The following is a 24,561-nucleotide window of genomic DNA, read 5'->3' as shown; positions in this document are numbered from 1 at the left end:
ATCATTGAAACATATTTCACTCTATTTTCTTTCATGATTCTTACAAACACGGCTAACTCTGAGAACACGGGAATTCCATTCACAGTTTGTCAGTATTCACAGTCTGTTAGTATTTCTGCTAACAGATCTATAGATTGTGTACTGGAACTGCCAATGGGCTGGTTTCTGGGGTTTATATACGTATTTTTGTACACATGCCACAGTTTTGGATAGTGGGACCATAAACTTGTTCCTATTAGCTGGATATTTTACACATTACACACTGCCAGGATCATCTCTCACTTGCGGTTTTTGGAGCAAGAACCTGTCAGTATTAAGATTGCCACCACGAAACTATCTGATGGTGGACCAGGCCAAGCTGTCCACACCTGAGTCTTAGAGTCTAGGTCCTGAGTCATAATGAGTTCACCCTCCAAGGGCCTCAGCATGCCAGGCACTGGTCAAGCCTCCTCTCTGATGGCTGGAGGCAAATTCCTAAGCCTGATTAAAAATGCCACTGGTGATGGGGCACCTGGGTGGCTCAGTCGGTTGAGCGTCCGACTTCAGCTCAGGTCATGATCTCGCGGTTTGTGGGTTCCAGCCCCGCATCAGGCTCTGTGCTGACAGCTCAGAGCCTGGAGCCTGCTTCGGATTCTGTGTCGCCTTCTCTCTCTGCCCCTCCCCCACTTGTGCTCTGTTTCTCAAAAATAAATATATGTAAAAAAAAAAAATTTTTTTTTAAATTGTCCCAATGACGACCTGTCCTCTCCAACCACAGGAAGGATGTTGGGGCTCTGTGTCCCCTTTACCCAGTCACATTCCTCTAAGAACCCTACTGTGCCCCGAGGCAGCTGCAAAGACCACAGACATCCTGATTTACATAAAATTATCTCACTCCATTTTATTTAAGATTTTTTTTCTCCAGTTAGTAAAAGAAAGATGTGTCTCTCTTTGTACATATATACAAGTTCAGTTATAAAAATAGACAGCACATTCAAAGAGAAAAAAGGCTTGGCATTTTTCTGATTCCCTCTAAATAGCTTCTGTACACAAGAGTCTGGGTTTGGGCAGGGGAATCTCAATGATTTAAATTAAATGATTCCCCTACCAACCCTACTCCAAAAAAAAGTTTTAAAAATCAATCTGTCTAAACTCAATTCCGCGATTTTCAGGTGTGCAAATTAGAGGCTGGCCCTCCCGGAAGCACCCGCTCCACCAGGGACATCAGGCTGGGGGCAGGCAGGAACACCTCCCATGCAAACACCACCCCTTTGCCTTTCTGGGGGGAAGCAAGCTCAGGCGGGTGGGGCTAGGGCCGGGAGGGTTGGTGCTGAGCTTTGCCCTTTCTCCATCCTCTCCACCTCACTCCTGCTGTCCCTTCCTTTCTCAGTGCAATACAGACAGTGCATATAGCCAAGCAGGGGGCTGAAGGGCAGGGGTGGGGAGACTGTGCATTCAGGAAGGGCAAGGGGAGTTGCAAGAGGGGCAGTGAGGATGTCCTGCTGATTGAGGTGGCTCCTGGTCTCTTTACTGGCTTCTGGGAGTCCTGGGGTGGAAGCTGCTGCTACGGTTGCTGGTGGGACCTGAAGGTTCTCTGGCGTGAACCATGCAGGACAGGGGAGGAAATGCTGGGAAAACAAGTGCCTCCGGCATGCCTCCTCTAGCCTCTGTCACCCTCACAAGCCACTACCTTCTCGCACTCAATGTTCTCTTCAGTGCTGACACTCTGGCAAATGGGGTCTGGAGACATGGGGAGCTGCCCAAAGACTGAGGATGCCAGATACAGGATTTCCTCCCTTCTTAGCCCTACAGGAAATCACAGCCCTAAGAGTGGTCTCCACTATGGAAGGTTCTTCACAGCACTTGCACAGCTTTTGCAAGGGACACGGCCAGAGCCCAAGAGTGAATGGGGATGGAGACTGTGTGCCTGAGCATCTAAAGGGGATCTATGTCAGGCTCTTCCCCAGTGCGAGGTTTAAGACGTGGCTGTAAAGTTCATTTGAGATGCTGCAGGGCCGATCTCTGTCCTTGGGCCTTCTTCCTATAGGCCACCCCATAGCATTCCTCTTGAGACACAGGTGAGAAAAGTGCTCACACCAAGCACCTGCCTGTCCTTCCCTTGCTGCAACTGGTCATCTCTGCCCTCTGACCTGGGATGTAAGATGCTGCACTGGGCAAGCCATCCAAAGACCACTTGCGGGCCAGGACTCTAGCCCCTCGTTTGGTTGAAAGAAGCTAGAGGGTTCAGGTAGTTACCGTCCTCCAGAGGGGTTGGTGCCTTTGCTCTGTTTCCGGACCAGGGAATCTGGGGCTAGGCTGCTGGTCAAGTGGAGGCTCTTGGGAGTCCCGGGAACATTATTTCCTTTGCTTAAAGGGGAACTCAAGGGAGAAGAGGCGCTTGAAGGTCCAAAGTCAGCAAGGCCAGCAGGCCGAACAAGGGACGTCTGCAGAGGACTGCTGGCCGAGATTCCTGTGGGAATGGAGAAAGAGACAAGTAGTGTATAGGTAGCTGGCCTGTCTGAGCTGCCCTGGTGCCTGACCTTGGTTAGTCTGGGCTGGAGGTGAGGCTGTGGAGAACCCCTCTCCCTGCCACTCCTTGCCAACCTCTTCTTAGCACAACCTCTTACTTGCTTTCCTGTCAACTGTCTTTTCAGTAAGAGGGATGTGTTTTTTAGAGAAAAATGATACCTACCCAGCCTTCTCCACATCATCTCATCCACAAGGACAAGATGTCTCCTTGGTGCTCAAGGACACAGCACACATTACACAATGCGGGCAAACCAAGGCTACAGGATGGTATGTAACTTCCTAGGCGCTAATGTATTCTCTTACACATTCCTTCTTCCTTCTTGGGACACCGCTTGTGAATAGCTACTTCTTTCTTAACTTCACAAGATGTCCTCTACTCCCCCAAGACCTGCAGTTTCAAGGACCCAGTTGAAACTGCTCCTCTTCAGTGATGGTTCCGTGGGTGACAACTCTTTTTCCTTCATATGAGCCAAATCCACTTACACCTGATAACACAGTGTCTAATATGTGTCAATTGTTTCTTGTGGACTGATTTTACTTTCCTAAAAAAGCGTATTAAGCACTCGGTGGGCAGACGGCTGTCTCTTCCTATCCACAGTGGAGCTGCAGGAGATCTGTCAATCAGTCCATTCCCAGTTACCAAGCACTGTTGTTTTTCTTGTGAACTCTACCCCTGCTGCCTCATTTACCCCTCCTGCCTCTTCTCAGACCAGGTCTCCAGAAGAAAGTCTGATGGGTGTTATGCTCTGCCCATCTGTGGGTGAGATAGCCTGCCATGGCAGCCTTGGCTGCTGGTATGACTGTTGTTTTTCAAGGATGTGATGAGCTGGCAAAAGGTTAAGAAATGCTGGACTAGCCTATTATACTTCATATTTGTTGAATGAAGAAAATACGTGAAAGCAGAGATTCCTGTAGGAGGAGGAAGTGGGGGAGGGCAGCTAACACTCACTAATAAGCTAATGACCGTAGCTGCTACAACAACACTATCAGCTAAACATGAAGCCTAGGTTGTGACTGGGGAGAGAGGTCAAGCAGTCAGTCATAGATGTCCTATCAGCTATGGTTATAATCATCCTCCACGTGTCATGCTCACCACAGCCACTTCCTTTCCCACTCTTTCCAGAGCCCCTCATCACACACTTCATAAGCCCATCCCCACCAGGTCTTGCCCTGTTTTTCCACTCTTGACTGCTACTGCTCCTCTTAAGCACAGCCTGACTGACCTACTTTGTGACCCCTGATAGGCCCAAATCTGTGTCATCCTTCTTTCTGAATTACAGATTGGCAACTTCATATTCAGGCCCATGGCTCCTCGTTTTTCCAGGCTACAACTACAATGAAGGCCTCCCCTCTTTTGTCACTCAGTATAAGCATACTGCTGTGCACTGCTGTTTAAATGTATTCCATGGAAAACTTCCCTTCTCACTTCTACCATAGACTCCAGAGTGGGGTCCATGCACACAAAGCACGAGTGATGGAGCACACATACTTAGGTAAATGTTAACTATGCTGGCCTGGACTACTGAAACGTGAAATGCTGGTCTTGGGGAAAAAAATGAGTTCTCAAAGCAGGAAGAATTCTGATGGTTTAAAATAGTATAGTCCAGAAATACAACTCTCTCCTTTCCTAGTTACGTCCACTTCAAAGGTGAAACTGTAGTAAGTCACAAGGGCAAGGGGAGAGTCAGGACTGCTCAGTGCAGAAGCAGAACCCAAGGTGGCCTTTGGGAAGGAGCTTTCTGGCCTGGGAGTGCCCTACCTGCTCTCCCAGCAGAATGCTTAATAGACCCTCCAGACTGGCCCTCACCAGAATGGAGCCTGCAGCTCACCCTTGCCCCCTGAGGCCTCCGCACCTTTAGACACGTTGTACCCGTATGCAGCATAGGCAGCTGCGGACGCTGCCGCAGCCCCTGCTTTGGCTCCTGCCATAGCGGCAGCACTGCCTGCAGTGGACTTCCGGCTCCGGCCTTTCCCTGCTCCTTTGGCTGTGCTTCCTGAACCTTTGGGGCGGCCTCGGCTTCGCGCTGAGTGACCACGTCCTGCGGCTGGCATTTCCTGAATGGAAATTCCTGTGGGAACAAATGGACCAAGAGGTAAAAAAGTCAACATGTGATGTTAACAGAATTTTCCCCTAACAGGGAGGGCTGGCTCTCAGGGTATCTCAGGACTTCCAGGGAGGTCTCTGTCCCCATTTAGTGGCTGGGCCAAGGAGTCACAGAGTTAGTAAGAATTCTAAACAGCTAAAACTAGTTCATTACTAAATGAACCTCAGGGGCGTGCTCTCTGTGATTCATGTGCACACCTCAACATGCTCCTGCCCTGGAGAGTCAACTTTTACTCCCAAGATTTAAATCTAGAACTCCTCGAGAAACAGCAACAACACTGGGCCCCACAGAACCAACACTGGAAAGGCCCAGAAAAGCAAACTTTAATTAAAAACTAACAAAAATGAAGGTGAAATATGAAAGACAGGGCTGACTAGAAAACAAACAAGTCTGAAATCTTTATCAAGTTCTTTCTCACTTTCAGTTGACAGGGCTACTGAAACAATGAGCCTGTAAGTTTTTGTTTTTACTCCACTTGACTCTTCTTTACACAGTAGAAAATGCCATGATCTCAGACAGAACTGGGACTTTGGCCAGCACCAAACCAATGCTTCTCCTGAGGCAGAGGACCAGGCCCAAGCTATATAAGACAGCAGGATCACTCACCATTCACGGTGTCTGAAACGGAGCCCGTTATGGAAGCGGGAGAGTTGGTGGCTCGAGACTGGGGGGCTGAAGAGGCTGGGTCATCCACGATCACCAGCATATCACTGCTGCTCTCATCGGGGGGGATAGAGCCAGTGTGCAGTTCACTGCTGATGGAGATCTGGAGGAAGAAGGATCGAGATCACCACCATTCCTGGTACCCACAGCCCATGGCCCTTGTACCCACGTGAGGATGTGATTCTTAGGCTATTTCTCTCCTTCCTGGCTTCACTCCAGAGGGTGAAATCCCCTGCCTTGGCTCCAGAGAAGCCAGCCTGTCCTCATTTCCTTTCCTCCTTACGGATTCCATGTGCAGCCCCCTTCCCCAAGGCAGGAGAACTCCAGGAGAAGCAAAGGCTACAATGTCAGGATGCAGTCTCTACTGCTGTGAAGGCATCTAAAAGGAGACTCACCTCACTGAAAGGGCTGGGCATGGCCGAGTCCACACTAATGAAGGAGTCGTCCCCGTCAGCAGAAAGGTTGGAGTTATCAGCCGAGGGAACAAATGGAATTACTAGGTTCACACCCTCTTTTCTCCTTTTCCCATCCAATTCATCTTCCTTTTTCTTCTGGGAACACACAAATGAAGAAATATGGAAAAAGCATGAAGACAGGCATCAAAAAGAAAAGCTGAGTTGGAAAAGAAAGTGAGGATAGAAACCTCTCTGTAAACTTCCAGGTTTTGTTTTTTGTTTTCAATTAGCATACTTTTAAGGAAAGAAAAAACTCCTATGGAAGGAGGAGAGAATAGCTCAAGAAGAGTTTATGTATATTCTACCCCAATAATACGGAGTTGAGAAGTAGGCCAGTCACACTGAATCAGAGCCGCACTAAGCCTCACCCATGGGGGTGAGCTCCACGGTCAGCTTCCGGCATGTCCAAGCTGTAGCACTTAGAGGGGATGAACAGATTCAGTCCTACAAGAGGGAGGCCAGTGCCTTTAGTGTATTTTCTGCACATCTGTTTTTACTCTGCCTTCTTTTTAAATATGCATAAGGAGAATGAAAGTTATCATATCCAAGAAACTTTTTTTTGTCATTTTCTCAGTTTACATGTAATTGCTTATGGGTTGAGCTACATTAAGCAGTTCTAGAACCAAGTTCAGTAGGGTACTGTCACAGATTAGGGACCTGAAATCATTGAATGTGCTTGGAAAATTCTGGAATCACATTCACCCACTGCATCTAACTACATTTGTATCTACATCTATATTAGGGTTAATGTCATTGCGTAGTTTATACTACCACTGGGGGTTTATCTGAAACTTCTGTGCTCAGAGTGGGGATGGCTTCTGACGCAAATTCAGAAAACCCTACAATTTCTTATATTAGAAAGTCACCTTTTCTTCTTTGATGTTGTTTCTGAATGTTAAAGCTACTTAAATTCTAAACAGTAGTAAGTAATGGGTTAGAGATTTGAGAGTGGAGTCATACATAGTTCTTGGATTTTTCAACTTTGTAAATATAGTGAATACTATATTTAGTGAGTACTTTCTAACCTTCAGGTCAGAAATAGTTTTGCTTAGGGGTGCCTGGGTAGCTCAATCAGTTAAGCGTCCTACTTTGGCTCAGGCCATGATCTCGCAGTTCATGAGTTCAAGCCCTGCATCAGGCTGTGTGCTGACAGCTCAGATTCTATGTCTCCCTTTCTCTCTCTGCCCCTCCCCTGCTCATGCTCTGTCTCTCTCTCAAAAATGAATAAACTTAAAAAAATTTTTTTAAATAAAAAAAATAGTTCTGCTTAGCAGAAGGTACAACTGAGGGTGTAGATTTTACAAAAGAAGGAAAAGGGACATAAGGCCCAATACAAGCTTGGATAAGGGGAAGAAGTCAACCTCCACTTAAGACAGAACAAATTTAAACATGTGGCCAGACAATAGGCTTCAGACAAACCAAACAGTTCAGGGAAATGAAGCATGGACAACTGTTGGACTTGAGGGCCCAGAGCTATCAAGATGTCTGAAGCTCATGGCAGCTATTTTGCTGAAGACAAGAGGCTCAACAAGGGCTGATGAAGGGCTTACCCAATGGTAAGCCAGGCCCACTAGAAAAAATTAGGAAGCACTTTCTGGAACGTAGCAAAGTGGTTCCGAACCAACAATCCTTGGCGTAACTCTGGGAACCTAGTCAGAAACCAATGGGCTGACTCCTGCAACTAGAATAAATCCTGAAGGCCTCACTTCGATTTACTTGTCAATAAAGACCAGGAATAAAGATCACTGAAACAGGGGCACCTGGGTGGCTCAGTTGATTAAGCATCTGATTTTGGCTCAGGTAATGATCTCATGGTTCATGAGTCTGAGCCCCACAGACAGCTCGCTGCTGTTAGCCTGCTCGGGCAGAGCCCACTTCATATTCTCTGCCCCTGCCCCACTTATGCTCTCTCAAAAAATAAATAAAGTATTAAGAAAAAAAGATCACTGAAATAATATTCTGGTAGAAACAGCAAGATTGGGAGAAATGTAGGGGAACTACATCCCAGTTAGCAGCTAGCCTAGTGGGCTCAAGTGGGAAATGTCAAAAGGGAGACAAAACACAGCCTGAATTTTTGGCATAAATTGGACAAAAAGAGATGAACAGACCGGGCAGTGATTTATTTTGCTAACAGGAGATGACGTTGAATGGAACACTAGCAGAATTATGGTAGGATTGGACATAATGACATCTTAGGCCCTAAGATTCTATGGAATCTGATAATGTAAGATCGATCCATCTTACCCACATTTAGCCTTCTGCTCTGTAACAGTCTCAACAAATGATTTCCATAATTACATGTGACCACAGAGACAGCAGGTCTGTGTAGGGGGTACTGGTCTAACAAGGCTTCATTTCTGTGGATCAAATGTCAATCAGCATAGAACTGTTGTTACTTATCACATATAGCTGCTGGAGCTGGATACCAACTAGTAACCAAGATGACAAGCCATGTACCCAAAGCCTTTTTGTAAGCACCACTCTGCCCCACACCGGTCCCTGTTGGCCACCTCAAACTTGAGATACCTTCTCTGCATACTTTTCCCGCTTGCGCTTGCGCTCTTTGACTCGGTTGGTTTCCTCCTGCTGCCGTTTCTCTTCTTGCCGCAGCCTCACTATCAAGAAAATTGTAAAGATCTGATGAAGTACCTGTGTTAACTGTAATCTTCATTCTCTGAAATTAAGGTGGCCATACCCCCTGATATTTGTGTTCCAGGGTATGACTTCTAAGACAGATAACTGCTGTTTTTTTTTTTAACTTGGAGAAGGAACAGAGTTCTTGGATTCTTAACAGTTTTTTGGGTTCCAACTACTATTTGGTTTCAATGTTGTGGGCCTTTCCTTGCCTTTCTTCTTTTTCTTTTCAGCCTTTTAAGATCTCTGCACTGTACAGATCAAGTATGGTTGGAGAGTACTGAAAGGTTTTTAGAAGGTGGTGGTAAATGTGAGCACTGTAAGAAAGAAACCTCATTATGCTTTCTTGTATGATGCTATGAAATACTCAGGGGCTCATAAGGTAATTCTGAAACCAATTGTTCTCCAAAGCCAGAGATACATGGAAGAAGTGTTATAGAAGTATGGTTCTCAAACTTCTCCATGAAAACATTTCTTTGGTATATGCTAACTAATTTGGATGTAAAGTAAAAAAAAAAAAAAAAAAAAAAATTAAAAAAAAATTTTAAATAGAACTACCCTGTGACTCACCAATTGCACTATTAGTTATTTAATGTTTGTTTATTTTTTATTTATTTATTTTTTTTCAACGTTTATTTTTGGGACAGAGAGAGACAGAGCATGAACGGGGGAGGGGCAGAGAGAGAGGGAGACACAGAATCGGAAACAGGCTCCAGGCTCTGAGCCATCAGCCCAGAGCCTGACGCGGGGCTCGAACTCACGGACCGCGAGATCGTGACCTGGCTGAAGCCGGACGCTCAACCGACTGCGCCACCCAGGCGACCCTGCACTATTAGTTATTTATTCAAAGGATACCAAAATGCTGATTTGAAGGGGCACATGCACCCCAATGTTCATAACAGCTCTATCAGTAATAGCTGAATTATGGAAAAAGCCTGTATGTATGTATACAGGTATACCTATATATGGTACACACACAATGGAATATTACTTGGCGATGAAAAAGAATGAAATATTGCCACTGGCAACCATGTGAATGTAAGTAGAGTGTATTTTGTTATGTAAAATAAGTCAGTCAGAAAAACAAGTATCATGATTTCACTCATGTTGAATTAAGAAACAAAACAGAGGGGCGCCTGGGTGGCGCAGTCGGTTAAGCGTCCGACTTCAGCCAGGTCACGATCTCGCGGTCCGTGAGTTCGAGCCCCGCGTCGGGCTCTGGGCTGATGGCTCAGAGCCTGGAGCCTGTTTCCGATTCTGTGTCTCCCTCTCTCTCTGCCCCTCCCCCGTTCATGCTCTCTCTCTGTCCCAAAAATAAATAAATGTTGAAAAAAAAAAATTAAAAAAAAAAAAAAAAAAAAAAGAAACAAAACAGATGAACATATGGGAAGGAAGAAAAAATAAGGTAAAAACCAAAAGGGAGGGAAAACATAGGGTTTCTTAAACACAGACTGAAATCTGAGGATTGCAGGAGTGGAGGTGGGGGGGGGGATGGGCTAAATGGGTGATGGCCATTAAGGAGGGAATTTTTTGGGATGAGTACTGTTATATGTAAGTGATGAATCATTAAATTCTACTCCTGAAACCAACAGTATACCATATGTTAACTAAGTTGAATTTAAATCAAAAATAATACGAAGAAATAAATTCTCTTTCAGACATCAAACAAAAACAAAAACAAAAACATTTCTTTGGGCAGAACAGAGGAAATTCGTCACTGCTGAGGAGTCTAGGGATACAGCTTCCCTGATGTAAATGAATTCAAAGTCATATTACTTTTAAAATACATGCAAATTTTGCCTTCTACTCCATAACACATTCTTGTTTGGGTTTTAATACAAGTTATTAACATAAAAAATGTTTCTCCCCAAATACAGTCTTTGGCTTTGCTTACCCATGGCGCATAGCCAAGGGCCTCTACCATTTTCAGATATGTGGGGATAGAGAAACATCTTTTGCAGGGAGGAAAGAGCTTTAGTTTAGAGTACATACATTTCTTCTCCAGTTCTTCATCATCTAGAAGAAGACTAACCACCTCTTTGGGTTTCAAGGTATCTGGTTTGAAGTTCCCACCAGAAATCACCATCCGCTGAATCTATACCAAAGCAGATTGAAACATCACTACCAGGCACCCATTCCCTTATGGCAAATATTCAGAAAGAAGGCAACATCTTTCTCAATCTGCTCCTCTGGCACTTAGATTCCCCATTTCCTCTCATTCATCTCACTGGATCATCCAGATTATTTGTCCAACACAAAGAACAATGAGAACTTCTTTTGCTTGGGACTGCTAATTGAGAGCTAGAAGATCCAATACTGAAATCAAGATTAAAAAAAAATACACAAACCCCAAATAATCATTTCTTTGGAAACTAACAAATCTGGCATACAAATTAGAGGCTGTCAAATCGGGAGTCCTATGATGAGAGCCCCTTCTTCCCCTGAATGTGAAAGTATGTGAAACACAAGGGCTATGACTGATGTCGCTGCCACATGAACAATAGCCCTATCTAGGCTGTAGAAGCCATTTAGATAGGAAAGGAATGAGGAATGAATAGCCAGAGCAGTACAGGCCCTGATTTTATTTTCTATTCAGAAGAAATTTTCGCCCCTTCGTGATGAACGAAAGGCAAGCATCTTAGCCCGGTAAATGTGGCTGGACTTTTCAATTTCTTCACCAGTACAGTATTCCCTCTACCTTGTGCTTACCTCACTCTTCTCCTTGGCTCGCTGTAGAATGCGTTCTTCAATGGTGCCTTTACAGATGAGCCGGTACACAGTAACCTGTTTTGTCTGCCCCAAGCGGTGGGCCCTGTCCATGGCCTGCTGGTCCACAGTGGGGTTCCAGTCACTATCATAAAAAATCACCTGGACAGGCAGGACAAAAATACAGCAAAGACTGAGGCATTCTCACAGAAAAACCATGGATTCTGAGAGCAACCCAGTCGCTCGTCATCTGCAATAGTTTGATGCCAGATTTTTTTCTATGATAGTAAGATAAGCCAATATCCACTCATAAAACCAAGCCATCCCTTCACTTGCCCGGGGCAAAATAGATACGCTCTAGCTTTTTTTTCAGGGTTTTCACATTTAAAAAAAGGGAACAGAGATACTATTAATAGTTAACCCTTAGTGCTTACCATTTGCCAGTCACTGTTCTAGGTGCTTTATGTGTGTTAACTCATTTAAATCCCATAATCACTATGACTTAGGTACTACTAAGACTCCCATTTTACAGATGAAGAAACTGAGGCACATAGGAATTACAGAATTTATCCAAGATCACATAGCCTAAGTAAGTGGTAGGCCTGGGAGGTGAGGGATATGAAAGCCTTCTCTGGCCCACCCCTGCCCCCCCTTTTTTATAGTTTTTATTTAAGTAATCTCTAACCCCAACGTGGGGCTCAAACTCACAACCCTGAGATCAAGAGTCCCATGCTCTTCCGATTAAGCCAGCCAGATGCTCCTGAAAGCCTTCTTTTTAACACTAAGCTTACCATGGTAAGAAAGACAGGCATGGATTTCCTGGCATTCTCTAGCTTCTATTTCCTGTCCCTTGAATTCAGCAAAGAAATGTTTAAAAAAAGGGATCCCTGGCAGCTACTTTTAGTTTGCTAAACAACAAACACAAATGACAACAAAATGTACTCCCCTCTCCTCTATCCTATGAGTAACCCTACAATTAACAGACTCCTAATTCTTAGCCCTAAGGCTACTATCGAATACAGGGGGCATCCTGAAAGAAAGCCAGTTCCAAATTATCCTTAGTCTCTCCCATGTGCCCTCATCTATATAGAAGCAAGTCACCAAATCTAGCCCCTGCTTCTTGAGAAATGAACTAATCCTTTTTAGAGTTCACTGTCCCTATCATGCAATGGCCCTCACCACCTGTGCCTGGCTCACTGCGGCAGTCAGACCGGCAGGCTTTCTAGGGCTCAGTCTCTCTCTTCTTCAGTCTACTTTGGATACCACTGTAGGCCACTCTACCTCTGTGCCAGTTATGTGATAACACACCAAGTCCAAACTGCCCTCAATAGTCAGACCCTGCTATACCAAGCCAACTTCATCACCATTCTTTTCTGAAATAAACACGCTCCTTCCCTTTTGTAAAGTCTCTTCAGCATTCCTCACTTATGTTTGTTTGCACCACTTTTTGCTCAAGTTGCTTTTCTGACCTGGAATCTCTCACTTCTGAATTGGTCCTTTATAGGTTCAGTTCAAGTTTCCCACTGTCAGGAAGTCCTGATTTCTTTCTTTCTTTCCTTTTTTTTTAAAAGTAGGCTCCATGCCCAATGTGGGGCTTGAACTCACAACCCTGAGATCAAGAATCGCATGCTCTACTAAATAAGTCAGCCAGGCATCCTGGCCTCCCTGTTTCTCTTGCCTGTAACAATGTCCCTTTTTCCTATTTCTCATGGATTCCAAGTAGACATAATAATGGCTAAAATCTGTTCAGCACTTACAACATATCTGGCACTAGGGTGCATACATATTTCACTCAATTTTCACAAAAACCTGTATGTTTCCTTCATCTTATAAATCAGGAAGAGACTAGCCTGAGCTCACAGTCTTAACAGTCTGCTTCCACAACTTGCATTATTAAGAATACCTTGCATTGCCTATCCTGGTCCAAGTTCCCACTTATTTACTATTTTCCATGGGTAACCAATTATTTCATGTGTATTATGTAAAAAAATCTCCATATCTAGGGGCACCTGGCTGGCTCAGTGGGTAGAACATCTGACTCTTGATCCCAGGGTCATGCATTCAAGCCCCACGCTGGGTATGGAGCCTATTTAAAAAAACAAACAAAAAAAACTCCCTATCTAGTCTTACTGTAGAACAGATACCATCCATCACTGCCAAGTAGAATTCCACAAATACTAGTCAATGAATACTAGACTAATCTCTAAGGGGATTGATCAACACTAGATTAAGCCTAAAAATGTAAACTGAAGAGTGATTCACTCCAAATGAATTTATTTGTTCTCTCATTTAAAATACGAGGCAATTCTGCCATTCTCTGCAGAATTAAGACTTTGAGTGAAGATAGACAAAAGGCACTGGCATTTTCTTTTTTTTTTTTTTAATTTTTTTTTTTCAACGTTTATTTATTTTTGGGACAGAGAGAGACAGAGCATGAATGGGGGAGGTGCAGAGAGAGAGGGAGACACAGAATCGGAAACAGGCTCCAGGCTCCGAGCCATTAGCCCAGAGCCCGACGCGGGGCTCGAACTCACGGACCGCGAGATCGTGACCTGGCTGAAGTCGGATGCTTAACCGACTGCACCACCCAGGCGCCCCTACACTGGCATTTTCAAAGCTCTCGCTTATAATAATAATACCTCCTGTGGCTCTTTCTTATGCTGCTCCTTTTGTCTGGGTTTTACATAAGGTATAATCCTTTAATTTTTAGCATTAAGAATCCTTGGGGAGAAACTACAAACTGTGCCAAAGGAAAAAAAAAATTAGTGTGAAAACTTACTGTTAATCCATAGTGTCCACAGACCTAGGATTTCAAAGTGCACAATGCTTGCCATTTGTAAAGGAAGGAGCATAGCAAACCTGATCACAGGATATTTTAGAGATTCAATAGGATATGCAAAATTCTAGAAAATCTACTTTAAACTTTCAGAGAGAATAAGGAAGAGAAGACAGAGTTAAATGAAAAGGAGGACTCCAAGTGGACTCGGGGGAAACACGACTTGCCCAACATACCTAAAATATCTACATATGTGGAAAATGACAGCTGATGTCACATCCAAAAGATAATACTTTTAGTTAGTTACCTAAGCCTGAGGCAATGGTACAGCATCAATTCACAATGGGAAATTCAATCTTATGAATCATTTTATAGGTGCTTCCTTACACGTTTACATTTTTTCCTAGAAGTCTCAGTGGCAATCAAACCTGATTCAACTTGTGTTTTTTTTTTAACTCATAAACAGTAAAAACATTAAAGCATGGGAGACAGGTCTGAAATTTAACTTCAAAACAACCCCTACACATTTAGTGGCTAATTATCATTTAAATAGGTTAAAAGAGGTGGGGAATTTGGGAGGACAAGAATAAAGTTAAGATTCTGTCAAGAAAAATACCCAGGAAAAAAAGAGTATGAAGTATGTATAAGCTCTAAGGTTAGAACAAGAATGAGAGAACTAAAAACAAAGCCAATAATATGGTTATTGTCTAACTGACAATAAAATGAACACTGAATCAACCATGACATGAACTAGGGGTGATAGGGAGGGGTGCTGGGGGGGAGACAATACGCCCCGGAGTGGGAAAAAGATGACACCTATATTTGGTAATTAGGTTTATGGAGCTCAGTGAGACATTCCAGAGAAAACAAACAACAATTAAAGGATAAGAAATAACTTAGCCGGGGAAAATTAAAGCAAGTCTACGCACGGCCACAAAGCATGACCCAGCAATGACTAAGGGGAAATACATTACTAGACAGCACCTTCACGAAGTTGTACACTCCAAGCTGGACAGGTATGGCGGAGGGGCAAGGTCAGAGCTGAGAGAGGGTGGAGGTGCCTGGCTTTATAGGTCAATGACAGGGAGTTTCAGGGGATGATGGAGTGAAACAGAAAACAGGAAAAATCTGAGAGAAACAACTAGAAAAAGTTGGACCAACACTTGGAGGGTGAAACTCTGACGCAAGAGAATGGGAGGGCTGAAAGAAGTCCCATCTTGTCCCATGGGACATATAGGAATTCTCACACTGCTACCAAGGGAGAAAAGCTCCCCCTTCTCTCTCTACATGCGAGCCTTTAAAACAGGTCTTACACAGGAACAAATAGTACAGTTTATAACAACTCCTCACTAAAGAAAGTCAAATGTAAAGATACACCTACTTCAGAAAGAATACACGAAAAACACAGTTAAGGGGCCATTAATCACATGCTAAAATCATGTTTTTACTAACAGAGTGGGCCAGAGTCCCATTGTTTACAAAAACATGTTTATATATGCATTCTCAATCATAAGACATTAAGTTTTTCCTGACATTTTAGGCTGACTAACCTCTTCCTTGTCCATAAATGGTTCTGGGGATCTTCCAAAGCTAAATAAATCTCAGGACAAAGGAAGAATGCCAGGCAAGCAGTTAACCTATTGTTTGTCTAATCACGCACGCACACGCGCGCGCGCACACACACACACACACACACACACACACACACACCTTGACTGCTCCCAAAGCATAACTAGAAATTCATTTCAATCTTGTCTCATTTTACTGAGAAGTATTACAGGAGGTTCTAGTTTACAAGGGAGTCCCCAAGCTCTCCCCTCAAATTTAAATGTAAATTATTTTGGAATTGGGAACTCAATATACAGAGCTTTTCTCTAGCTGCTAGGATGAAAAGAGAATTCCTACTTCTGCTCCTCTAGCTATGGGTTAGGCCTACTTTGGTTCTTTGAGGACGGCAGGAGCTCCTTACCTCCACAGGGTAAAGTGTAAATACTGGAAGCATAATGCAGATCTCCCCACTCAAATCTGCTTTGTTTTTTCTGACCATGCAAATAAATAACTCGAAGAACTATTCCTTAAAAACCATAGACCAAACCTCAGATCGGCAGGTTGAGAAGGGAAATGCATTTTAATCACATGAACTTATGCTAGACTTCCCAGGTGACCTCATCCAACGTCATGACCTTAAATATCATCTAGGATCTAATGATTTAAAAACTACATCTTTAGCCTCAATCTTTCTACTGAACTCCAGACCCTGCTGCCTGGGTGCCTTTGCCCCTTAATGTCTGTTAAGAATCTTGACCTGAATATACCCCAAACCAAACTCTTTAATTTCCCCACTCAAACCTGTTCCTTCTCACCTTTCCCTTAATAAGTAATTGGTGTCTTCATCGTTCCAGGTGCCTAGGTCAAACCCCCTGGAGTTTTCCATGACACCTCCTATACATCCCACATCCAGTGTAAGAGCCAACCCCAATGGCCGTGCCTTCAAAATACATGCAGATTCCTATTATTTTTCCCCATCTCTACTGCTTTAATCCTTGTCCAAGTCATCATCATCTTGTGTCTAACTCCTAACTGAATTTCCTGCTTCTACCTTTCTCCCTATAGCTCTTCCCACCTCACTCCCCCAAAGTTGGGGGGATACATTTAAAACCCAAGCCAAATCCTGTTACCCCTCTGTTCAAATTCTCCCAGTGGCCTCCCATCTCAAAATTCTTACTACAGCCCACCGTGCCTTACAGGATCTGCTCCACAACACCCATCTCACAACCTCTCCTTCTCATTTGCTCTGTCCCATCTACAAAGGGCCGCTTGCTATTGCCTAATCATGGCAAGCACGTTCTCACCTCAGGGCTTTGCACTTATCTCTTCTGCCTGGAATGCTCTTCTTTCTGCCAGATATATGCTTGGCTTGCTTCCTTACTTTCTTCAGATCTCAGTTCAAGTATCACCTTATTAGAGAAGCTATACCAGTGCATATAAAACAACCCCTGATCATGAAAGGGGTTTTGAAGAACAAACACAAGTTTACCAGGTGGAAGATGAGGCGCTGAGGAAACAGTTCATGCAGCAGTGTGATACAGTATGGTATGTTTAGGAAACAAGTCAATCATTATTTCTGGAACATAAATTTTGGAAGGTGGAAGTAATGTAGCAATTAGACTGGAAAGGAAGATAAAAGCCACAAAATGAAGGGCCTTGTAAGCCACGTAAAGGAGTTTATCCTTTATCTTGTAGATGATGGAGATTCCCTCAAGAGTTCTAGGCAAAGGGAGTGGCATGACTAATCAAGAAGGGTATAAATAAACCAAGAGAATAAATATGGGGCTAAGGGCTGAGACTGGAGTCCAAAAGATCCACTAGGAGAAAGTGGTGACTCCTGCATTTACATTGAAGTATGACTAACCTTGGGCTGTATGGAATGCTTACAAGGTAGAGCAGAAAACCAAGGAGTAAAGAGAAAGCCAAATTTCTGCTATCTGATATGACACACGTGAGCCACCACCTCAGAGAACCCATAAGAACACACCTACCACCATCGACAGCCTTCCTTTAGGAAAACTGAGGCTGATGATGTGCATATTAGATACAGCATCTACCCTACGAGGCTTTTAGTGGTCCTCTGGTCCTGGAGCCTTGTCCAAACTTGGTAAAATGGCTAAGGTTTACATGCCAAGGATGGTACAGTTGAGTCCTATGGTTGATATTCTACTTAGTGTTGTTACAGAATCTGTTTTTCATTCTTGAGGCCAGGCAGTTTTACGGTATAATAGTTAATAAGGAGAAAGCAGACAGAGCCTAGGAATGGAGACTAGGAAACACAGGCTCTGCTTCTAGTTCTACAACTTATGAGTCTATTCAAGCCTCTTCCCCCACACACCTCATTTCTCCAGGACTCTCTAGGGTTTGCATCTTCCTTCTATTCCTGGGAATTTTCATGCTCTGTACTTCACAGAGAGGCATCACAGCCACATAAAATGACATTTTTTTTTTTTTCAACGTTTATTTATTTTTGGGACAGAGAGAGACAGAGCATGAACGGGGGAGGGGCAGAGAGAGAGGGAGACACAGAATCGGAAACAGGCTCCAGGCTCTGAGCCATCAGCCCAGAGCCCGACGCGGGGCTCGAACTCACGGACCGCGAGATCGTGACCTGGCTGAAGTCGGACGCTTAACCGACTGCGCCACCCAGGCGCCCCTAAAATGACATTTTTATAGTCATGCCTTCTACAAAACAATTTCCCATTTATGCATTTTTATGTCTCAGGGTTACTGAAAGTGTTTTAAAATATGTTTGGGGGTGCCTGGATGGCTCAGTCAGTTAAGTGTCTGACTCCTGATTTTGGCTTAGGTCACGATCTCATAGTTCGTAAGATCAAGCCCCACGTCAGGCTCTGCGCTGATAGAAGAGAGTCTGCTTGGGATTCTCTCTCCTCTCTCTCTGGCCCTCCCCCATACTTGTACTCTCTTTCTCTCATTCTCAAAAAATAAATAAGTGAAAATTAAAAAAAATATATGTAGATATATATATATATTTGAATCCTGGCAATAATTCTGAGATTCAAAATGAATGCTCTTTTACTTTTTATTTATTTATTTATTTACATTTTATCTATTTTTGAGAGAGAGTCAGAGCACACGTTGGGGGAGGAGCAGAGAGAGAGGGAGACACAGAATTTGAAGCAGGCTCCAGGCTCTGAGCTGTCAGCACAGAGCCCGATGCAGGGCTCAAACTCAAAATGGTGAGATCATGACCTGAGCCAAAGTCGGATGCTCAACCAACTGAGCTACCCAGGCGCCCCAATGTTTTTTCCTTTTCAGTCACTGAAGTATTCTTCCAAAGAGACTGCATATGAAAGGATAGATAATTTGATAGAATGTCTTTATTTTTTAAATTACCAATTTCATTGCTTTCCAACCCTCTTTTAAAGTTTGGGATACAAAAGTATGAGTTTTTCCCATGGTGGAATCAATGCAGAAGAGTAACAAAACAATCATTTCTGATTTGCTGCTATAGTTTCTAAAATAATTTGACTGGATTGACAGATTTTTTTTTTTTTTACTCTGTTTATTCACTGATATACTCTAAGTGTTTAGGACAGTATTGGACACATAGTTGGCATTCACTAAATATTTGTTGAATGAATGTGTAAGAAATTTAAGAGAATGGAGAGAAAAGTCCAGAAGGAAAGCTAAAGTCCTATTTCTAGGCAAAATGCAACTGTCTTTTAACATAATGAGGCAAAGAAAAAGTGTGACACAAAGCAAAGAATAACACCAACTGAACAACATATTTATAGTAGACAACCTGCTGTCTGATATATTGTGCTCTCATTACTTACTGTATCTGCAGCAGTGAGATTGATACCCAGTCCTCCAGCTCGAGTGCTCAGCAGGAACACAAAGATGTCATTCCTGCAGAAAAGGGAAGAAGACAGGTTAAAAGGGAAAACTGAAAAAGAAAAATGGCATGTGACAAAAGACAGGGATTTCTGGATACAGACCAGTATCTAGGGCTAGAAAGGGTTACCTACGCCTGATGCCTGACCCACATTTCTTGACACATTGTATCAAGGTGCTCTAACATAAAAATCAACCCGAGGTTGTCATCTTCCAATCTGCAGATATACTTCTGCTGCCCACTAATAATGATAGGCAATATACTTATAAAGATGTAACAAATATAACAGACATACAAGTTATCATGGAAGTAGTCATGTAATAGTCGTGTTTTAAACAAGTCAAACCATTCCTAGTTCATACAGAGGGGACAAATAAATCAACATTCCCTCGTGCTTCCCCAGAGAATCATGACTTCCAGTAATTTGGGAACTAATGATTATAATTCCCAAAGCACTCACTTTCAGATGAATAAAGTCAGTCCCAGAAAAATGACCTGAGGTCAGGACTAAGACCCAGGTCATGCCTTCTCTGTATTAAGCTGAATTTATGATCGATCTATGAAGACAGGCTAGAATTAAAGCACTTTTTTAATGAATGGCAACATAGCCCTTATACAGAAATCATCAGATGTAGTTGCCTCAGTTTTTCTTTACATCCTTCATCCTTTTATTTTATTTTATTTTATTTTTCAAAGTGTTTATTTTTGAGACAGAGAGAGACAGAGCATGAACGGGGGAGGGTCAGAGAGACAGGGAGGCACAGAATCCAAAGCAGGCTCCAGGCTCTGAGCTGTCAGCACAGAGTCCGACGCGGGGCTCGAACCCACGGACCATGAGATCATGACCTGAGCCGAAGCCGGACACTTAACCAACTGAGCCACCCAGGTGCCCCTCCTTCATCCTTTTAAAGAAACCCAGAATTACAAATAAACCAATAGGTGCCACTGTCACTCACGCAACAAATATTTACTGAATACCTTCTAGGACCAAGGACTGTGCCAGATCACAGTGAGCAGGCTTGGACTACAAGATTTATCTCTGTAGGCACATACAATTAGGGGCTCAGTTTGAACCCAATTCTTGCATGTAATTTAAGATTATCTTGCATTTTCATGTTCCTGCCATACGAAGTTATTTTCTAGAAAATTTCTGAGGGAAAAGGACGGCATTATACTGGTAAGCGAACTTTCCAGTCCTTCAAATCAAGCTGCTAATCCCTTTTCTTCATGACTAAAATGAAGAGTGCAACTAGAAATTCATTTATACCAAGTGTTATTCAAATCGCAAGTCACACCTATTACTGGTCACGAAATCAGTTTGGTGGATCGGACCGCATTAAAGAAATAAAGGAACAGAACAGATTAAAAATATTGTAATATAGGGGTGCCTGGCTGGCTCAGTCTGAAGAGCAGATGACTCAAATTTCAGATATGGCATAGAGGTACTAAATTCCAACATAAAATGAATTTTTATTCTGTTGGTTCAAAAAAAAAAAAAAAAGCAAACAGTGATACCAGGATGTTCTCAAGGGCTCTTCTTTCTTGGTAAAGTCATTTAACTGCTGAAAGTCTGTTTCCTGGACTATAAAATGAGGATGCTCTGAATATAGGTGAAGTGACTAAGTGATGACATATCAACAGTAAACATGAGTATCAGTGAAGGAACTATTTTGAAATAAGCCTCCTTGTTAATCACTAAGCTGTGCTGGTCCTAGTAGAAATCTGTCCACTATTTGTATTTAGGTAATACAAGGTTCCTAGAGGTAGGCATAATAATAAAGTATGTCTGCAGGCCTGTTATAAGGCAGGATTCCAAAAGTTCTATACTCTCACTAATGTTCTACTAGTTTATCCTTGAATTATGTTAACAAGTTAATTATTTCATAATTTTATTTATTTAATTTATAAAAGTCCTCTTTAAAATTTTTTTTAATGTTATTTTTGAGAAACAGAGAGAGAGAGAGAGAGCAAGTGAGCATGGGGGAGGGGCAGAGACAGAGGGAGACACAGAATCTGAAGCAGGCTCTAGGCTCCGAGCTGTCAGCACAGAGCCCAAGACGGAGTCTGAACCCACAACCTGCAAGATCATGACCTGAGCTGAAGTCGGATGCTTAACCGACTGAGGCACCTAGGTGCCCCAGAAGTTCTCTTTTATAGTTAACACATATAGGGCAAATCAAAAACTTAAAAGGCACACGCTAGTTTGCAAACATATTTTCTTACAGATATGAGATGATACAAATGGAAGCTTGACACCTTACAGCCCACAAGAAAATAACCATGAGGCTGCAAATAAAAACTGACAGAGCTTTCCAGGGCTGTACTAATCTCTACAGAAAAGTCCTTCCCACCTCTGGCCCTGAGAGGACTGCTCTTCCACATACTTCTCTCTCCTGCGTTGGTGGATACAGAAGCAGGGGTCAGAAGGTTCTCTCCAACATCCTTGTGAGAGCTGATAGAAGCACCCAACAGCTAGGACTCTTTTGGTTATTCCTAAAGAAGTCCAGACCCTGACCAAGGGGAGCAAGCAGGGGAAGAGGGATGAGACAGGGAGGGAGGTAGAAAGCAATTGGGAACTGCAATATAAGGAAGGGCAGAGGCAAAGGGGTACCTGGGTGGCTTAGTCAGTTAAGCATCCTGACTTTTGATTTTGGCTCAGGGGGTCATGATCTCACAGCTCATGAGCTCAAGCACCATGTTGGGCTCTGTGCTGACAGCAAGGAGCCTGCTTGGGATTCTCTCTCTCCTCTCTCTGTCCCTCCCCTGCTTGCTCTCTCTCTCAAAAATAAACAAACATTAAAAAAGAAAAAAAAAAGAAAAAAGAAAGGGTAGAGACAGAAAGACGGGTCATTTCCATAGTCTGGACAGCCAGAGAGATAATTCCCCAGATATGGTAATGATTTATAAACAAGGACCATGTATAGGAAAACAGTGAAGGAAATGTAGGTAAAAATAAGTCAACAGCAACACTTAGAAATATAATGCTAGAAGACACTTTTTTTGGGATATTAACTATATACGGAAAAGACACCTCAAAAAAAGAAAACAGAAGATGCCTTTTAATGATAAGGCAGATGGTAACTTTTTGGCTGTATTCAATATCATTTTATCACATAGTAATGGAAAAATAAGGATTATGGAAACCTTGGGTTGTTAAATTATTGTTCATTCTGGATAACAGTACTGGATCATTTATAAACAAAAACACCTAAATCAAACTGCTGAGAAGTTCTTTTCAACTTAACAAATCTAGTATTGATAATGTGAATTAATGTTTTGGGGACTTTGACTAAACAGAAGAAAACAGAATCCCTGAAGCATCATGATGGTTTGGGTGCCCTCTAGGGGGCTGAAAAAGAATTTCAACTCAGGGTTTCTGTTGTTGGAACATGCCTTTGAGACCAGGCTTTTGGGTGGTCTGTGAAGGACCCTATGAAATCATGTAGCAAAGATATGCTCAGGTCTCACTCTTATTCTCATTTAATGACCCACTGAGGCTACTCTGCACCAGAATACCCAAACAGTGCTGGGTATGTAGCCTGACTGACTGCAGTGAAGACCTGCTGAATGAAAAAAGGACCAGAATGAAAGACAACACTGGAAGTCTACAACACTCTCACCAAGAAAACTTGATGCTACACTCACTTTTTCTCATATTTTCCAAAGGGTCACCCCAAGTGATCAGATAATGGGGGGGGGGTCTATTTGGTAAATGTCATGGGGTAGGAGGAAGGGAAGGAAAGGCCAAGGCACTCTAGAGCAAAGACCTTGTGAATGGCTTCTAGGATCATGCACTGATCACATGTTCTGAATGTTGCCCAGTCAGGACATCCTGGCCAAACAGTCTTTAGTCTCAGTCAGACTCTTTCCTGGAAGGATCCCTCATAAATAAATCTTGTATGAAGGGAATGTAAATGGCTTTTTATAGGAGTTCTTGTTTACTCTGGCTGACCTTTGAGCCACAGGGCTCTCTAGCTGAAACCACTTTTTTTTTTCTTTTGATGTCTTTTCATTAATAATAATGAAAATATTTGGCAAGGCAGACTTCTTCATTTGCAAAAACACCTGTCTTTTTCTCTATATTGGGCTACCTCAGCCACTCAAATTTACAAGTTGAGAATTTTTTCCCATTTGAAGGGGTCTGTCTGATAAGCTTCTGATAGCATTGGCACAGTTCGGACTCCATATACAAGAAGCAGGAGATTATATTCTAGCTGCAATCCCAACTCTGTCATCTGTCTAGCTCATAATGTAGGCAGGGAAAGACACATTCGTCTGTTTGTTTCATTTTGCCTAATATTAGACGCAGGTGTTAAAATGATGGTTACTCAAATGTTGATCCTAAATAAAACTCACTGCTTCCTACTGACTCACAGTTGTAGGGTCTGGAAATTCAAGGAACGTTCCCCAAAGAAAGTCCTGTATTTATTAAGCACATCTAGTACAGTTAATGGTGAAAACACCCTTCTTTTAGAGCTAAGGTTTCCAAAACTATCACACGATACTGCGAGTGCTAAAACAACTGTCCACAAGTTCAATAAAAGATTTTAGAAGTAATAAATTAGATACATCTACTGATTTTTTTCACTAGAAGGTCACTATAAAATATACAGTGTCTGGGATCTCACGTCCACTGGGTCCGCTAGAAGAGCTGTACCTCTACAACTCAGAAGACCAAATCATTACATGTTAACATACTACAGCTCTGGTTGGACTCTAAATCAGAACTCTGTACAAGGCAATATAACAATCAGCACAGTCTTAAATGTTCATATCCCCTTACGGTCAGTAATTTCCCTTGTTTGAATCTGTATTAAGAAAACTAAAATGATGACAAAGTTTTGTAAACAAAGATACTCACTCAACATTTTAACAACAGAAATACAGTATAAATATCCAGTGTAATGAAATATTAGTCACTGAAATTTATTACAAAGATTTTTTAAATGATACATAAAGATGTTTATGATATAATGTTAAGGGGAACACAATCATATCTATAATATGGTTATCAAACATGTGAATATAACCACATACATATTAAAGACTAGAGGGATATATCTAAGAGTTGAAGCTTTTACGTTGGAGTAGGCAAGAACAAAGTGAAATATGTTTCATTTGATTTCAGAATCAAGAAAGGATGAAGATCAGCTGGCAAAAAATTTTTTCTAGGCCAGGACGATTAACAATATGATGGGGTTGAGAGGCACTATGGTTGACCCTTGAACAATGCAAGGGGTTTAGGGGCACCAACCTCCTGGCACAGTAAAAAATCTGGGTATAACTTTTGACTCCCCCCAAAATTAA

The 24,561-nt window shown here is 42.7% G+C and overlaps 1 protein-coding gene across 11 annotated transcripts in view; it reads right to left on the bottom strand.

The window, feature by feature from the left end:
• Positions 1-24,561, bottom strand: part of INO80 (INO80 complex ATPase subunit) — a 144,677-nt gene that overhangs the window by 6,689 nt on the left and 113,427 nt on the right. For 5 of the 11 annotated variants that reach the window (XR_006704747.1, XR_006704748.1, XM_045449987.1 and 2 more), the window contains 8 exons: positions 19,196-19,268; positions 11,075-11,233; positions 10,358-10,460; positions 8,258-8,346; positions 5,672-5,827; positions 5,220-5,379; positions 4,362-4,577; positions 2,236-2,449 (listed from right to left, as the gene is read on the bottom strand). Coding sequence is in view for 9 of the 11 variants with exons in the window: in XM_045449987.1 (XP_045305943.1) it covers positions 2,236-2,449; positions 4,362-4,577; positions 5,220-5,379; positions 5,672-5,827; positions 8,258-8,346; positions 10,358-10,460; positions 11,075-11,233; positions 19,196-19,268 (1,170 nt within the window). In the remaining 2 variants the exon portion in view is untranslated. Of the gene's footprint in view, positions 1-854; positions 2,450-4,361; positions 4,578-5,219; positions 5,380-5,671; positions 5,828-8,257; positions 8,347-10,357; positions 10,461-11,074; positions 11,234-19,195; positions 19,269-24,561 lie in introns of those variants that run through there. The other 6 variants (XM_045449991.1, XM_045449995.1, XM_045449994.1 and 3 more) reach the window with 3 other exon arrangements.

The sequence above is a fragment of the Leopardus geoffroyi genome, chromosome B3 (genome assembly GCF_018350155.1).
Source record: "Leopardus geoffroyi isolate Oge1 chromosome B3, O.geoffroyi_Oge1_pat1.0, whole genome shotgun sequence".
In the NCBI taxonomy this organism is placed as follows: domain Eukaryota; kingdom Metazoa; phylum Chordata; class Mammalia; order Carnivora; family Felidae; genus Leopardus; species Leopardus geoffroyi.
Note: the sequence above shows the minus strand (reverse complement) of the source record. Positions and strands in the feature narration are given on the sequence as shown.